At 34.9% G+C, this 16,581-nt stretch overlaps 2 protein-coding genes across 2 annotated transcripts in view; one reads left to right on the top strand and one right to left on the bottom strand.

Moving 5' to 3' along the window:
* Positions 1-4,122: 4,122 nt before the first annotated feature.
* On the top strand, positions 4,123-8,481 carry LOC126832403 (tripartite motif-containing protein 59-like). Its single transcript, XM_050563163.2, has one exon. It carries the CDS (start codon positions 4,865-4,867, stop codon positions 6,104-6,106), a length of 1,242 nt encoding a protein of 413 aa, XP_050419120.1. The 5' UTR covers positions 4,123-4,864; the 3' UTR covers positions 6,107-8,481.
* Positions 8,482-10,272: 1,791 nt separating this feature from the next.
* LOC126832397 (deleted in lung and esophageal cancer protein 1) overlaps positions 10,273-16,581 on the bottom strand; it is a 41,575-nt gene continuing 35,266 nt past the window's right edge. The window contains exons 33-37 of the mRNA XM_050563153.2: positions 16,239-16,427; positions 14,954-15,094; positions 13,967-14,120; positions 12,969-13,092; positions 10,273-12,642 (exon numbers count right to left, since the gene is read on the bottom strand). Coding sequence (XP_050419110.1) covers positions 12,519-12,642; positions 12,969-13,092; positions 13,967-14,120; positions 14,954-15,094; positions 16,239-16,427 — 732 coding nt within the window. The 3' untranslated portion in view covers positions 10,273-12,518. The remainder of the gene's footprint in view (positions 12,643-12,968; positions 13,093-13,966; positions 14,121-14,953; positions 15,095-16,238; positions 16,428-16,581) is intronic.

Raw genomic sequence — 16,581 nt, 5'->3', positions numbered from 1 at the left:
GGATTTCTCTGTTTAAAAAGCTCAATGTGTATGTATATACGCCAAAATGACGATAGAGACCATGTATTTCTTAAAAAAATTCAAACCGGGGGGGGGGGGAGATTTTTTCGCAGGAACCTGGCAAACCCCCTCCTGCAAAAATTCTTAGCCCCCCACAAAAGTCCAGATGGTAACACATACGGGGCTCCTGTTATTATAGTTTATTTTTTCCACGTTCCTCGCCGAGACCTCATTATGTCTAAAACATTTAACCTACCAGCAGGCGAGAAGATGAAGAGATGGAGTAAACTGCCTAAAATAATGAAAAAAGAACGAAGTAGATTATCACCATATCGCTTATAATATTGGCAAAGAAGAAAAACTACAGACCAGAATTAGGGAAGAAGGAATAAAATTGGTTTAGGGCACTTAAATGGATTGTGAGAAACAACACGTAAAATTGATCCAATACAACTGCAAACTATTAAAAAGAACTGGGCTTGGCTTTACGATCAGGAAACCACCAAGCTTCCTGATTTAATGTATGTGTGAATAATAAGTGACCCAGTAAATTGCCCACTTGAGTAGTACTGGTGGACACTTCTGCACGTGTACACAACACCTAATATTATCATAGTGAATCAACCACCAGTGCAAGACAGAAAAATGAAAAAATGCACTATTTATAAAACCTGTACCATGTGACATCACCACAGGCGTGGCCGTGAAATATATATTGGGGGGTCCGCAACCCTAACCCCTAACACTAACCGTAACCCTTTTTTAAAACCCCTAAAAAATATAAACAAGCACCATGTGCCCATGCTGTCTACACAACTCGTTTGCTGATTGGCCCAGACACCGCGTGAAAAGCATTATGGTAACGTGGCTGGCTGAGCGGGCGATAAATATTTGGTTTATGGAATTAATGTTTTTTGGTACATGCGATTCACTCTGATAAGTGGCAGAAAAAAATTAACAAAATATTACTGACAGGCTCACTAAACACAATTTTATGGAACACAGTTAATTTTCACTTCCCACATATTTCCAGGATGGTTCTCTCTGTGTTTTATTTTAGGAATGTAAACCATATTGGGATATGTACAGGTTTTATACAGATAGAATCTTAACTTATAATTGTCGTAAATAAATGAGTTTGGGCCTACTATGTAATTTTTTTTTTAAATTTTTAGGGGGGGGGGGGGCAAGTATATTCAGACCGCCCGACCCCCCCCCCCCTGTTTGACGGCCATGGACATCACATGTATCATAGTCTTAAGGTGTAAAGAATAATTCCTATGGCTGGTTCCACATTTTTTATATATTATAAATGTACATCAAGACTTTGAGTTGCGTATTTAACATTCTAGGTGTAAAGCCAGCCGTCGCTATTTAATATTACACTTAGGGAATATAAACATAATAAAACGGCAAAAGCAATTGTACTGTCACTCTCCTTGACAGAGTTAAATCAACATAATTTTTCGCTTGAATGCCGAACACGGAGGTATGAAACTAGTGGTGCTCCCACTTTGTATCAAAATGTCCAGGGGGGTAGCAATATGTATTGCTTATGCATAAATATATGTTAAGTCGTTTTTTTTAAATTTTAAGTAAGGATATTGGTACCTATTAAGTGCTTCGATCACATTAAATACCTAATGATCTTATAGATATGGCAAACGAATGGGTTAAAATAAAGGAGAAATAAATGGAAAAGTGCCAGAGATTTTCGTGATAGCTTATGTGACAGAGACAGTGATGGGGTACCAACTCCTTCTCTCTTTAACTCATGCCATGATTGCTGGGATTGATTGACAAATTTTATTCCACTTTATATCAGACGGGTAACACTATGTATTGACTAATATGTATAAATATATGCTAAGTATGTTTGTCAAAGTTTTAATGTGAGGAGATTGGTACCTTCGATCACATTAAATACCTAATGAACTTATGGCTATTGTAGCACCATGTGTCGAATGTCAGACGTGGAGAGCGTATAACTCACTAAAACCGGTCACCACATCCGGCGTATAACCAATGTATCGTTTCTTCCTACATATTTTGGAACAGCCCTTGATCGTCTACTATTGTTTCTTGTCGCATATGTAGGACGTATCTTGAAATGCCACTTAGTCATCCCACGTTAATGACAGCTTCACGATGTGATTGAATATACTGCATCTTAATTGATATCATCAACAGGAACAACACATATCACATTTCGGTTCTACCTTTTATATAAAGCACTGCTACATATAGGTTAAATAGTTACAAAGCGTTATAATAAAATTAGTCTCTCTAACCCGCTCCCATGCAGATTCGGCGAGTCTCCTGATGGAAATTCCCACATTTTCTCCCTACGAGAACTACATGGTTGTCTACCTAGATGGATTGGATATAGAATTTTACCGTGAATACTGGCCTGTTATTAATACATTAGTACTAATTTTGTTTAACTATAGTTTTGAACATAAGCAATTATCAGAGTCACAAAGACAATCGATTATTAAACTAATCCCAAAAACTGGCGCCCGATCACACTTATAAATGTAGATGTAAAATTAGCAAGTAACATTTTATCATTAAGATGAAAGCCCTTTCTTCAAAACTTCCATATCCTGTGACATAAACAGATTTTCCCACAAGAGACATCAAATGAAACTGAAACACTCAGAAGTAGTATTTATCCTTTAATGTAGCTTAGTCACTAACTCAATATTTTCCATAATGTTCGAAATTAAAAACACGAATTAGAATTCAATATTGATCAATTTCAATCAAAACTGACGTTGTTATCTTGTCGTGAAATTATAGGATCCCAATATCCAATATTTAAGACACAATTAACATTTTATAATCAGTACACGAGACATGTGCCCTATGGTTTCGGGTGTCATTTTGTAAAGAACAAATAAAAACATATCCTACAGCACAATGTGGGAGTAATTAGTAAAGGCTTATTCACAAACCGAATATAATTGATTAAAAATTAACAATATTTTTTTTTTCGAAAATTGAATATAAATCACTTTACATACATTCATATTACATTAATATGTGCTTTTAGGACTATTTTTTGTCTATTTCAAGGTTTGAAAGATAGAGCTATATTCCCTTGAAGAAAACCCGCCTTTATCTCACCTTCATCATTTAATGATAAACTCGACAGAAAGTTGTATTGGTGCAACTGTTGCTTTAAATGTCCTACTTAGCAATTTTTCTTAAAATTTTCTTAAACTGTTATAAACAGTGATGTTTGGGATAAATATATAAGAAGATATTCACTTTTGTTTTGTTAGTAACAGAGCCAAGAATAATTAAAGAAAAGAAAATATTATCTGAAATATTCTCAAAATACAGCGCTGAGCTGAGGTCACTGTTCCGAACGTCATATAGAAATGCCGCCTTATCGTGGTTTGAACTCCCTGCATGGTGACAAATAATCGTGTATAATTTTAATTTAATATGAAATGAAATCGTTGGCTAGATAACAAGTCGTGTATCGTTGTACAAGTAGCTGACTAACAGTGATGCACTATGCATAGAAAAGATATGAATAATAATAACACACACGACTGCATACAATAAGACACATTTTTAAGTACATATATATATATATATATATATATATATATATATATATATATATATATATATATATATCATTTTATTTTAAAGAGGCGTGTGTGCTTTCGCGGTCACTGTCGTTAAGTACAAACAGTCGATTTAATGCGATTCGACTCATCAGATAGTGTGGGTATGTTAAAGCGAGAATTTCATATTTTCTAAGACAGTCAAAACATAATTATTTCTATGTCTTTTGCTCAATAGGTTATCAACTCACTATTATACGACCATGGGCATTATTTCCCACCCTTAAAAATCATTGACACATGAAATAAAAATTTTCTTTGCTAAGAAATGTATACTTTTCCGGACAATATGTTTTATATAAATTTAAAAAAAAAGCAAAAACATTTCAAAAGTAGTGTAACATTGTGTTTATTCATGTTTTAATCTCCAGTCACCAATTACCACCACCTTTAAACGGGTATAGAGGTATATAGGTTACCGTGATATATATAGACCAGGATGTTTGGTTCACGTATTATATAACTGTTGTATAGTGTATTATAAATATCATAATGATTGTATTGGTGTATACATAAGCATGTATTGAAATAGGCAAAACTGTTCTTGACATTGAAGTCGATACCATTCTGTTAAGGTGATCAGCAGTGAAACGATCTAAGGATAATTTGACGTGCGTCATACCTACAACAATGTTATGTGCCGCTTGGGGTTCTGACGTATAAGGCCCTTGTCACTGTTTGTAACTCAGTGTGAAGTTATGCAGGTGAATTTCAGAAGTCTACGCTAGCGGGAATGGACATTCATATCAAATTCTTGAGAAATAATATAACGTTGGATTATCAAACTTCAACCTGTGAGTCAAACTAGTCAAAAACAACTCGTGACACCCAACACTAGACGACCATTTTGTTTTATATATTGTTATCCCGTACAAAAGATACAAAGCAACAATAACTACAATATGATGCAGCAGTCAACCTGTGAGTCAAACTAGTCAAAAACAACTCGTGACACCCAACACTAGACGACCATTTTGTTTTATATATTGTTATCCCGTACAAAAGATACAAAGCAACAATAACTACAATATGATGCAGCAGTGTATAGCTAAATGCAGATATACCTGTCACCTGGGATTCAGAAGCACAAACGATTGAATACCAGGTGATGCCGATAGTGAAATAGTGTGTGGAATAACTATATCTAACGCACGCATCCTCAATAATAGTGATATTGCAGAAGTTTGTAAAATTTGCATGCTTTAATCAGTGCAACCAACTAAATGGCTACCTGTTCTATCTGCCTGGAAGACTTTACTAAGCCTAAACTACTGCCATGTGGTCACACCTTTTGTGAAAAATGTTTAGGCGATCACATCAAGGCACAAACTCAACTCAACAAATTCAACTGTTCTATGTGTCGTTCAGAAATACAAGTTCCAGAAGGCGGGGCTAGTGCGTTCCCGGGTAATTTTTATCTGGAAAGTGAGGGTCGTAATAAGAAAGACTTTTGTTTCAAACACAAAACGAAAGAAGTCCAAGTCTATTGCCAGGACTGTAATGAACCATGTTGTGCCATGTGTGTTATTGGGGATCATAAAAATCACACAGTAGCCGATTTAGAAGAGGTGGAAAACGAACTGAAACACCAGTTCTTGAAGCTAAAGACAGAAACGGAGAAGAAGATAAAACTACTGCAAGAACATTCAGAGACTCTGAAAACCAACAAATCTCAATTTATCGAGTCTAGCTTAAAATCTTGTTGCAACGTTGATCTGCAGCTGAACGCAATATACCAAGAATGTAAACGAAAAGCAGAGGCGATTAAGGACGAAATAATGAAGTCGTGTGAAGAAGGAAATAGGACAACGAACACATGGATAAAAGAATGTGACGAGATGAGATCGATAATGGAGGAATGGCGCGACTACTCAGATGTGGGTTTAAGACACGAGTCTGTGATTGAATTTGTAGGTAAAACTACTTTAAAAGATCTCCAAGAAAAAACAAATTTTGACATATCAACAATTTTACAAACGCCAGTGGTCAGATCTCCTTACTATTCCTTGGCGGATATTGGTGCACAATCGTTAACACCTCTACTGGGTAAAATACCAACCATGGATGATTCCACGTTTACTGTAAGTTTTGATGTTGACCAGGTGTTGTCAGATTCTTTCTTAAAATCGAAGGTAAATGCAAATGGGATGTCCTGGCGCGTAGGTGTGAAACGTTCTACAGATGTGTCTCTACCGTTTGGTATATATCTGTGGTTGGGTGATGTAGACGATGAAACTATTAACAAGTGTGAATGTAACTATAGCTGGAAACTCCTACACAACGCATGTGAAAATCTATCTGTCAAAAGACAGTGTTCATGTAGCTTTATGCCTGGCGGCAGTGGTGGTAAGAGTACTGGTATTGAATGGCAAAAATTGGTAGATCGTGAATCTGGTTTCTTGGACACCAACAACAAGTTTACCATACAATTTATAGTTAGTATAATTAGCATAGAAAGGTGTTAAAGCCTACATTTGATATAATGGCGAGATTTGGCTCAGTGGATGGCAAAAATACCACTGTGATCTCGTTTAGTTTGTGATATCATCCCAGCTAAATTGAACAATTGGTCGCGTCGTAAATATTAGCATAATCTTATTTGATCTGTCCCGAAGACTGATTGGTAATTATTTGAAGTATATTGGCGGTCAACGAAACTTACCTGATGTCATCGGACATTTTCTACTCTTTCAGACTGGTAAATTATGTTTGGTCGTTGTATGAAACATCAAGTATTATTGTGTGATGTACTGCTTATAGTGTTGTCAGTGAACATTAAATATTTACTAAAGATGCGTTATTAAGAGCTAAATCTGCCTATTTTGAGTCCTTTTTTTCCTGGCTTCAAATGTTATATATAAATCCCTGGGCCATCGGATGGAACTGATTTTAAGTAGACTAAATCACAGCTTCCATTTAAGGGACAATAACACTCTTGCTGGCTTGAAAGCTCCAGAAAATAAATAATATCTCTATCTAAATACTAGATGTTTAAGTGTCCTACCTGTTGTGTAAATTATCCATTACATCCTATTTTACTTGTCCAGAGAGTTCGAAATAATTTTTAAATCGAAGTTTCATTTGAAAAGGTTTACGTTAGACGTTTCAAACCATTATGTTGAATTTTTCAAATGTTTTAAATAAGGTGTGTTAAGATGAAATTTGTATCATCAATTAATTGAAATATTCTAAAATAGTACAATTTGTTGACCAGAATAAAGATTGGGACATATTATTCAGTTACAACAAGAGTGGTATTGAGCCTTTAAAAGATTTAATGAAAAAATAGATAACCTAACTGAGACTTGGTTTCGATTGACAAGTACCGATTCTATGGTAATAAACAATCAATGCACACATTGATAACTTGCCTCAGAATGAAGTAATTTGAAAGAAATTTTCAATATATTCATTTTACATTATCTTAATCTTACATAATGTATCTTTAATATAGCTGATAATCAGTACAGCTAAAACTTATGCCTAGGTCCCACTGGGCATTTTTTTCTTCGGGGATGTACTACCGATGAAAATGTATGGGCCTCAGAAGGCCACGGCGTCCAAGGGGAACTCGGGGGCATGGCGAGCCACGTGGAACCATCGGCGGGCCTCGGGAGAACTGCGAAAAATATCAAAGCTTGCATTGTCGGGAAAACATGCTCATAAATTTCCATGGTTAGTACATCACCGAGGCAAAACATGCCCAGGCAATGGGACCTAGGCATTACTGTACTATATAGCAGTTAATTATCCCACACGACATCATCAGTCACACTAATCCGCAGTGAATATTCGCTTGGCCGCTACAATCACTGATAAGGATGACATCGATGCGACTTAATGACAACAAAATATTAACTTTTTTCTTTCGACAAATTAAATTCTGAAACATTTTTTTTTAGTATTAGAAAAATAAATAAAGGTGTTTGAAGTATATCTTGATAAAAAAAATATTCCATATTTAGCGTAAATAGGTACAGAAAATAGTACGCGGAGGCGTAAAATGGGTAAAACGATATAATTTTGCCCGTACCAGTTCATATTACTACAACGCACGTGTGACCATCAATTTGACGTTTTTTTCTGTTTGTTTACTCTGAATTCTTTCAGAAGTACATTTTTTACCGTCTAATCTGATTGACCTGCTCGTGTTTGTTTTAAAACAACAAAAACAAGCCACAGAAGTAATCTTTTTTGGCGTTATCGATGCCACCTTGCTTTGTTGGTAAACATTATGATGTGACGTCACCCTTAGAACTACAGCGGTCTGACCTTTTAAAGGTCAGTCATCTTGGACAGAGATAAAAGACGGATGTCGCATTAGGTCTGTAAAACAGATTGATCATCAGTAACACGTACTTTAGAAGGATATTACTACTCCGGAGTGTTTTATTTGATGATATCACACAAGTTTGTATTGAAAGTATAAGGTCCCTGAAACTGAATGTGGATGTTTAAAGATACATTAGTTATAAGTTTAATAAAGAGTTGGTCATTCTTGCTATAATAATTCAAAACTAGATGGTAAAAAAAGAAAATTTCATCCAAATTACTTCATTCGCAGCCAAGTTATCATTGTTTGTAGTTTTGACAAGATGTGTGCATGGTGGTAACCAGGACACTGGTATAACCGGGACTTAGCCTCGCTTTCCCATTTTTAAATTGAATTTTTAAATGGCGAGCCGTTTTAATCTAGTTAAAATCTCGAGTGTCGATTATGGTCTTGTTTTGTTAATAAATGTCTAATTATAATAGTTTATATAACATTTCAGAATTCAGGCCTAAAGAAAGACCTGCGATAGGCAGATTTAGCTCTTGCATAATGCATGTTTAATATTAAATAAAGTTATATTAAATAAAGTTATATTACTTTATAACACCGCATGGTCATTGAATTTATCTTTTGTTCGGGACACTTGATTTTATGTTGCACTGTTAAAATTTTAATACATGTATTTTAAAACCTGCAATTCTGGTATTTCTCATGATACAGCTGGTCTTAAATTTGCAGTAATTCGATTTTATACATGGGCTATATAACTGAGAATCTTATTTTGCACCACGAAATAGTTACTTTAATAATTTAAGGATTTCGACCCACTTTTGTTTTTTGCCAAACATAGAAAAACCTATGACCGTTCTTCCTAATGCGACCACACCCAAAAATGGATATGTTGCAGATGTGGGTTTATTTTAGCTTGTTCAAACTTGTGTCTAATCTCGGAGGATTTCATCAGGATCTCCTCTTTACTCTCACGGTTATAGACGCCAAAACCAATCTTATTAAAATACAGATTTATATTTCGTTTCATTTTTATATACAAGTAAAGACAAGTAAACCGAAATTTTGAACTATAAAAAACGAAACGAAATAGGATCTGTGTTTTAATCAGATTACGCCAAAACAGACTAGATCCCAGTTTTCCCTGTCCCAGAGTAAGCCACGGAAGTAAAGTTCAGTGGGTAAGGCGAATACTCTCTCGCCAGCCTTCTCCGATAAGGTTGCAGGGGGATTTTTCAGCCACGTTTCCCCTGGTCAGTGGCACAGGATGAATTGATGTTCTGGCAAGGAAAAGTGTCAAGGCGATTAAGAGAGAGGGAGAGAGAGAGAGAGAGGGTGGGGACGTTAAACCCGATTTCTCTTTATAAATCGTACACGAAGATCAGGAAAGAAACGGACTTTGCTTCCAACACCTGAATATATAATTTACCACGAGACTTCTTTGTGGATACATGTATATTTGTGTTTAATTATTTTGTGGATTTTCTAGCATGGTTCCTATTGTCAGTGGTGGAGGGCAAGGCAAGGAAAATGGTGTAGTCGTTCGGATAAGACAAAAACCTAACTCCGTTCGATAAAGAGTGGGCGGAACGAGCAGTACCTGCAACATGCAATTCGGCGATGGGAGCGGTGCCCGTGGTGGTTCTCGCCCCTCCCACCCATGCTCGAAAAATATTTGAAAGATACATGCCAAGTCATTTTCGATGTTTAAAATTGCCAAACCTATTAGTCGGTTTTACCGGGTATTATCACTGGTGACAGAGCGCGACAATGTCGTATTCTACAGATCTATTTAATCAGGCGAACTTCAATTTGTGTCAAAGGTCATGAGATGTAAACAGGGTTAACGCTAATCTCAACCTTACCCTAATCTAAAATCTCGCCAACAATCACGTGCCCTAATCTTACATCTCAGCGTCCTTGACGAAAATTGTGTTGGCCTTCAATGATTTCGCCCCCGGTCTAGGCCCCGATTATCTATCGGGTCCAAGATACCCTGATGGTGGCGAGAGCCTATAATTCACCGATTCTAATCCTATAGTACCCACGCCACTAGGTACCCACATTCAGGAAGGTCATCGATTTTCTTACTTTACGATCAAGTAACAGTGTACTTTTTTTTATTAATTAATACCAACATTTATTTTCTAAAACATTACTCGGCATACCTCTGGGCCCCTCTAGGCTTAGGACCCAGGACATGTGTCCCAGCTGGCACCCCCCCCCCACCACACACACACCTCTACCCGCTCACAGGCCTTGGAAACGTGGGTGTCTGAACACAATTTCCCTCATAGTCAGAGCACATTATAACATCATGTTAGCTGAGTTGGTATAGAACAGTAAGACATCATTTCAGTAGTTCATATGTTATTCCATAATGATTCACAATAAATAGTTCAAAATATAGAATATAATTTCTAAAACATAATATCACAGTTAATAAGTTATAATCCATCTTTATATAGCAATATTCGTGTAGCTATGACAACCAATATTATCAACTTATCAAATACTGTAACATTTACAATGGTAACCTGGTGTATCTGAATAGTTACATGTATTTAGTCATAGGAATCATAGCAGTAAAGTTTCTGTCATCATTAGCCCGGTTTGAGCAGCAAAGTAGGACCCTAACCCTAACCTCTCCCCTGCTCTGCTACAATGAAAGAAATTGTAATGTCACGGTCGTATGCATTATCCTTCATGATCAGATAGTAGGATGGGATGAGCATTCAAAGCGTGATATAATGATATAGACATGATATCACTGATATCACAATTAAAAGCTTTGCATCAATGAAATTAAATTACAATGTGATCCTATTAATTCATAATAATAATTGACCTTAAACGGTGTGTTGGGTTACTCTCTTAAAAAAAAAACAGTATATATATGCCTACATAATTTGGAGACGATGGCATCATGCATTGTGAACCGTCAAATTTCCTTAGCAGGAACCTGGCGAACCCCCTCCCGTAAAAATTCCTGAATCTGCCCCAGTTTCTCTTTGAATTCCACTTTGATTAAACTGAACTGAACAGTTCCAAAAAAGTGTAATCAATGCTGGTTTGAGAGGTGTATAATAGTTATAGATTTAATATAATTACAACGGCAAAAATACCAAAGGTTGCATTTGAAGAAACCAGACCCATTGAAACAATCCTCTATATTATATAATTGCTATAAAATATGGTAATCATGGTTAAACATACATTATACAAGAGCTAAATCTGCCTATTGCAGGTCTTTCTTTAGGCCTTAAATGTTATCTAAATTATTAATTAGACATTAATTAACTTATCCAAACCATAATCAACTCTCGATGTCATCTTATGTGTCAGATTTTCACGGGATTGGAATCCAATCTGCTGCTCAAGGCTCACTGATGATTAAATCCAAAAATGGATAATCAAGATTATGTTTTTTATCCTAATGACTTTAGTAATGAGGCTAGGCTTAAAATTCAAAAGCTATAATCTCAGTACATAGTGGAGCAATTTGACTGAAATTTTCAACATCTTAGATTTACGTAATCTATTTTTTAGCTATTATAGCCAGAACAGTCAATTCTTTATCTAATCTCCCATAATGTATCTTTAATAATGCTGATTACCAGGGCTGCCATACAAATATATTAAATACATTTTACATCAATATTTATAATTCACATGTATTTAAAAAAAACATAAATAATCTAAGAAATTTATATCAGGTTGGTTTAATTTAAGAAGTCTTATTAGATATTTTACATCAATATTAACAATTCAAATGTATTTAATAAAAAAAACATAAATAATCTAAGAAATTAATATTATGTTGATTTAATTAAAATAGTCTTATTAGACCGGCTGTTCCTTATTTGCTATTTGTGGACAATATCTTGATTGCCAGGGCTTAGTTTAATTCACGCCAAGATGTGAAAGAGACAGAACTGGGGTTTAACGTCCACTCGACACAAACTAGGTCACCTCAGGACTAACACATGGTTCAATTTATTTCAGCAATTCGCATATCAAATCCATTAAAGGGCATATCGCTCTATTTTTTTTAACCATAAATGGGTCTAAAAAAGTACAAACTAATGTAATCTGAGTGTACATAAAACGTGATATAAAGCGTAATTTCTTATGAATTATTTTCGGTGAAATATGCGAACAGTACAAACTGAACGACAAATGTTTACGCCTAATTAGCCAATTCTTCACGTTTTTTTTATATTATTATTTTATCATTTGTGAATCAGGCATTACTATTTACTGCTGTAGCCTATTGTAATTTAGGATATGTTGGGGTTTTTTGTTCATTGGTTTTGCGCCCAAAATGATATGGTACATGGCTCATGTACCATATTTTAAATCGTTCATTGTGTCTTAAATATTGTATATTAGGATCCCACATCATCATGGCAACGTAACAACATCACTATGGATTGAAATGGATCAATATTGAATTGTGTTTTTTTAATTTCAAATATTATTGAAAATATTGAGTTGGAGACTTAGCTCCTTTAACAGCTATTTCAATATTACCAAGATGCAAATATAAAATAAGGATTAAAAATGGACGGAATGAATTGTGTATTATTTAATAATTAAGGGTTAAGAATGGATTCGTGTTTTCCATCATATGACCCTTCACCTCTGACATATAACCTCTGTGGTGTTTCTCCCAGGATTCCTGTAACCAGGAAAACAACTTCGTAGTGTTCAGCGTGTCTGAAAACAAACAATAATGAAATATCATCAAAGCAAAGATTGAACACCTGTTGGATGCCATTTATACATTCAAACTAGAGAGAAATGGGTTTTAACATCCACTCTACACAACCGAGGTCATTTTGGGACTAACAAATGGTTCAATTTTATTTCAATAATTTGCTTGCGCGTAGGGGTCTTCAGCAGTAGGAGGAAATCGGAGGACACAGAGAAAACCGAGTAAGGATCAAACATGCAACAATGAGTCTCACAGCTAGATCTAACATATGACCAACTGTGTCACATTCCTTCATACAAAATATTATTTGTTGGTTTGATTTACTTACTTGGCTGTAAATTTGACTTTGAGTAAAGATTTGCTGTTACTGACATGAGTTATATAGGCATCTAATATTCCCTCTGATGGTTCCACAACAAACGTATCTGATAAACACGTTTCTGATTTAGATTCTATAATATAAAAGAAAACAAAATTCTAACAATAAATAATTTTCTGCAAGGTAAATTTGAATAAATACACAATAAATGTGTTAGCTTTGTGAAATCCTCAAATGAAAAGTAAGCATATCCTGCCTCAAGTATAGTTTCAGAATTTCGAATATCCTTCAATATCACAAAATTATGACAAGCAATAGACCAAATATATTTAACTAATACCACTGGGGATTGTCATTATATTTGAGAATTGTACACAATTTGGTTTGATCATTGTTTGAAAAGAATATTCCTTGCAGTTTTTCAACATCCTACAAACTTCACTTAGCCATGTCCATTTAACAGATTCTCCCACCATCTAATAAAATTCAACAGATTCTTCCACCATTCAACAAAATTCAAATTCTCCCACCTTTCCACAAAATACCAATCAGGTGTCATACAATTGGCTTTTGACCCTATGACGTCAGACATTGATTAATCAATCAGCGTTGATGTTTCTAGTGGTTTACCCAAAGTTCCGTGCACTTCACGCCAAAAACTCAACAAAACAGACCGTTTTATTGGCTAATCCCTCACATAATCCAGACCGCTGGTTATATAACAACTCCTAGAGTAGTGAAGACAAGTAAAACGAATTTTGGAACTATAAAAAATGAAATGAAATGTCAGTGTTTTAATCATACTGACATAATACAAATTCCCCCCACCATTCAACAAATTCACCACGTTTCAATAAAATTCCCCTATCATTCAACAGGTTCTCCTACCACCCAATAAAATTTAAATTCTCCCAGTATAAAAAAACATTTAGATCATCCAATCATCTCCACATATCCCCGATTCTTTCACCACAATACAAGATATTACGATTCTATGATTTACTTACCAATAGAAACTTTCCAGAAACTGTGAGATGACGTATGGTTTGATATCATTAACTCCATAACTCGACACTGATTAACTAGGCATGTACCGAAATCTAACGACTGTTTGGACAGGTATATCTGTGGCACGGACAACGTGGCGTGTAGTGGAACTTTCTGTAAATAAACATAAATATGTTTTACAAATTACATTTAACATACTAATTTCACATACCTTATAGTTGTTTTAAACAATGGTTTTAGTAAATCATTTGTAATAATAATTTCATTTAATATATTATTATATGAATGACGTCTAGAAATCATCCTATTTCTTTTTGGTCATGCTAAACTGTTCATGGTCCCAGTAAACGTTCTATCCCTTATGATTCATAACGCGCATTCCATTTATTATTCAGGTAACACTGTAACACTCTGTCAGAAGTTTTAAACCACTTCTTAACACAATAAAATAATGTACATTTATGATTGTGCTCACTCCATCCATATTACATGCTCTAAGCGCATGGAAGATAATAGCTAATCCTTAACAAACAAATGAGTTTTAAAATTAAATTTAAACACAACCAATGTATTAGGACTCTATAGAGTTAGAGCATGCGCTTAGAGCATATAATATGGATGGAGTGAGCACAATCATAAATGTACATTATTTTATCTCCAATGGTAAGTTGGTCCACAGACACTGAAGGCTTCTTTCCCATAGGATTTCAGTTTAGCTTGCGGCACAACTAATGAGGGCTTATTTTGTGAGTGAAATAGACACAGATACATCAACAGCTAAATTATTTCTTTATCGTAATTACAAAGACATTGTAAATTAGAACAGGGTCAGAAAGAGTAAGCCTAACATTTAAAGAACAACAGCCGGTACAGAAAATTAGGACGTTAAACCTTATTTCATTTCATTTAAAGAACAGTCATACCTGTTCAGTACAGAAAATTAGGACGTTAAACCTTATTTCATTTCATTTAAAGAACAGTCATACCTGTTCAGCCATGTTGTTAAATTCTATGATCAAGTTATCTTGAATATCCAGTTTTCTATCGGATTCAGAACCCAGAGCCTCCATATCACTTAGTGCATCATCTGTCAGTAGTTCACATGTAGTCTGAAATCCAACCTTTACCTGGATAAACATTTCAAAACAAAAATATTAAAATCTCATCATTTAAAATAAAGTCACCAGCTCACTTAATTGACTGTTTTAAACTAGATTTTCCATCATTTTCTAATTCCCTGCTACATTCTAATATGCCCACTATTAATTTTGAATATGAATAATAGAGTTATCTTCCCATTTACACTAAGTTTTGAAGCTTGTAATCATTTACAGATATAAATTCTAGTTTTCGACAAATATAAATAAATTTGGACTAAAACAAATTTGTACCTGCTCTGGACATGTTTATAGAAATAATTTTTGACCCCGAATCCCCCTTTGAAAACTTGAGTAATATATTATTGTTCATTGAAGATTGAGAGGGGAGAGAGAGAGAGAGAGAGAGAGGATTTAACTTCACTCGACACAAACTAGGTGATTTCAGCACTAACATATGGTTAAATTTTATTTCAATAATTTGCTTGCCCTTAGGGGTCTTTAGCAGTGGGAGGAAACCGGAGGACAAGGAGAAATCCTACAAGGTTGGACAGGTGACCCTACTCCTTGTAATGTACAAGCGAGGAATGAAAACCACGCCACTTGACTCAATGACAAACCTTATGATCCAACGTGCACATGGTAAATAACCTGAATTAAATTAAACCTGTCCATAATATCATGTATAACTATTGTAATATTTCATCAGATATTTAACCAGGAGATTATCTACCTTTGATATAGATCTTGATTTCTTAATCAAACATTTAATAATCAACCAGATTATGCTCCATTATAACGTTGATAAAGTCCAGGAGAATATGATATTTGACTCAAATTTGAGTAGGTTATATTATTTATTGCATGCATAAAGTCCAGGAGATTTTGATATTTGAGTAGGTTACATTATTTATTGCATGCATAAAGTCCAGGAGATTTTGATATTTGAGTAGGTTACATTATTTATTGCATGCATAAAGTCCAGGAGATTTTGATATTTGAGTAAGTTATATTATTTATTGCATGCATAAAGTCCAAGAGATTTTGATATTTGAGTAGGTTATATTATTTATTGCATGCATAAAGTGCTGGAGAATATAATTTCCAAAGAATTTCATTGATGTCGGACGTGTTTAAAGTTTTATTTATTCAGGTAAATGCTGTATAAACTTACAATTAAACTGTGCTGTGGATTCAAAGTATTATATAACGTCTCCGTGGCTCGAGTGCTGCCCTCTATATTAGATGAAGAATCTAAATCGACCAATAAGAATGGCTTATTAACTAACAATCGGAATGTTAGAGGCGTTTCAGTTCTGTTTGATAAAATCGTTGAACAAACTTTGATGGATTCTTTCTGAGCCTGCAAATAAAACAAATGATAGGTTTTTAGTGCCTTAACTTTAATCCTGAGGTCTCCTGACAAAAAAAAGCCCTGGGTTTCAATCCTGCACATATAACAGATGGCAGATGGCAGATGGAAGAGTATGCTAAAACACCACTGTAACCCGGGTAAC

Source organism: Patella vulgata, chromosome 9 (assembly GCF_932274485.2).
Source record: "Patella vulgata chromosome 9, xgPatVulg1.2, whole genome shotgun sequence".
NCBI lineage: Eukaryota > Metazoa > Mollusca > Gastropoda > Patellidae > Patella > Patella vulgata.
This window is presented reverse-complemented; position numbering and strand designations above follow the sequence as displayed.

Bases quoted from the DNA above. Each gene is read 5' to 3' on its own strand.
- LOC126832403 (XM_050563163.2), top strand. From the start codon at position 4,865: ATGGCTACCTGTTCTATCTGCCTGGAAGACTTTACTAAGCCTAAACTA.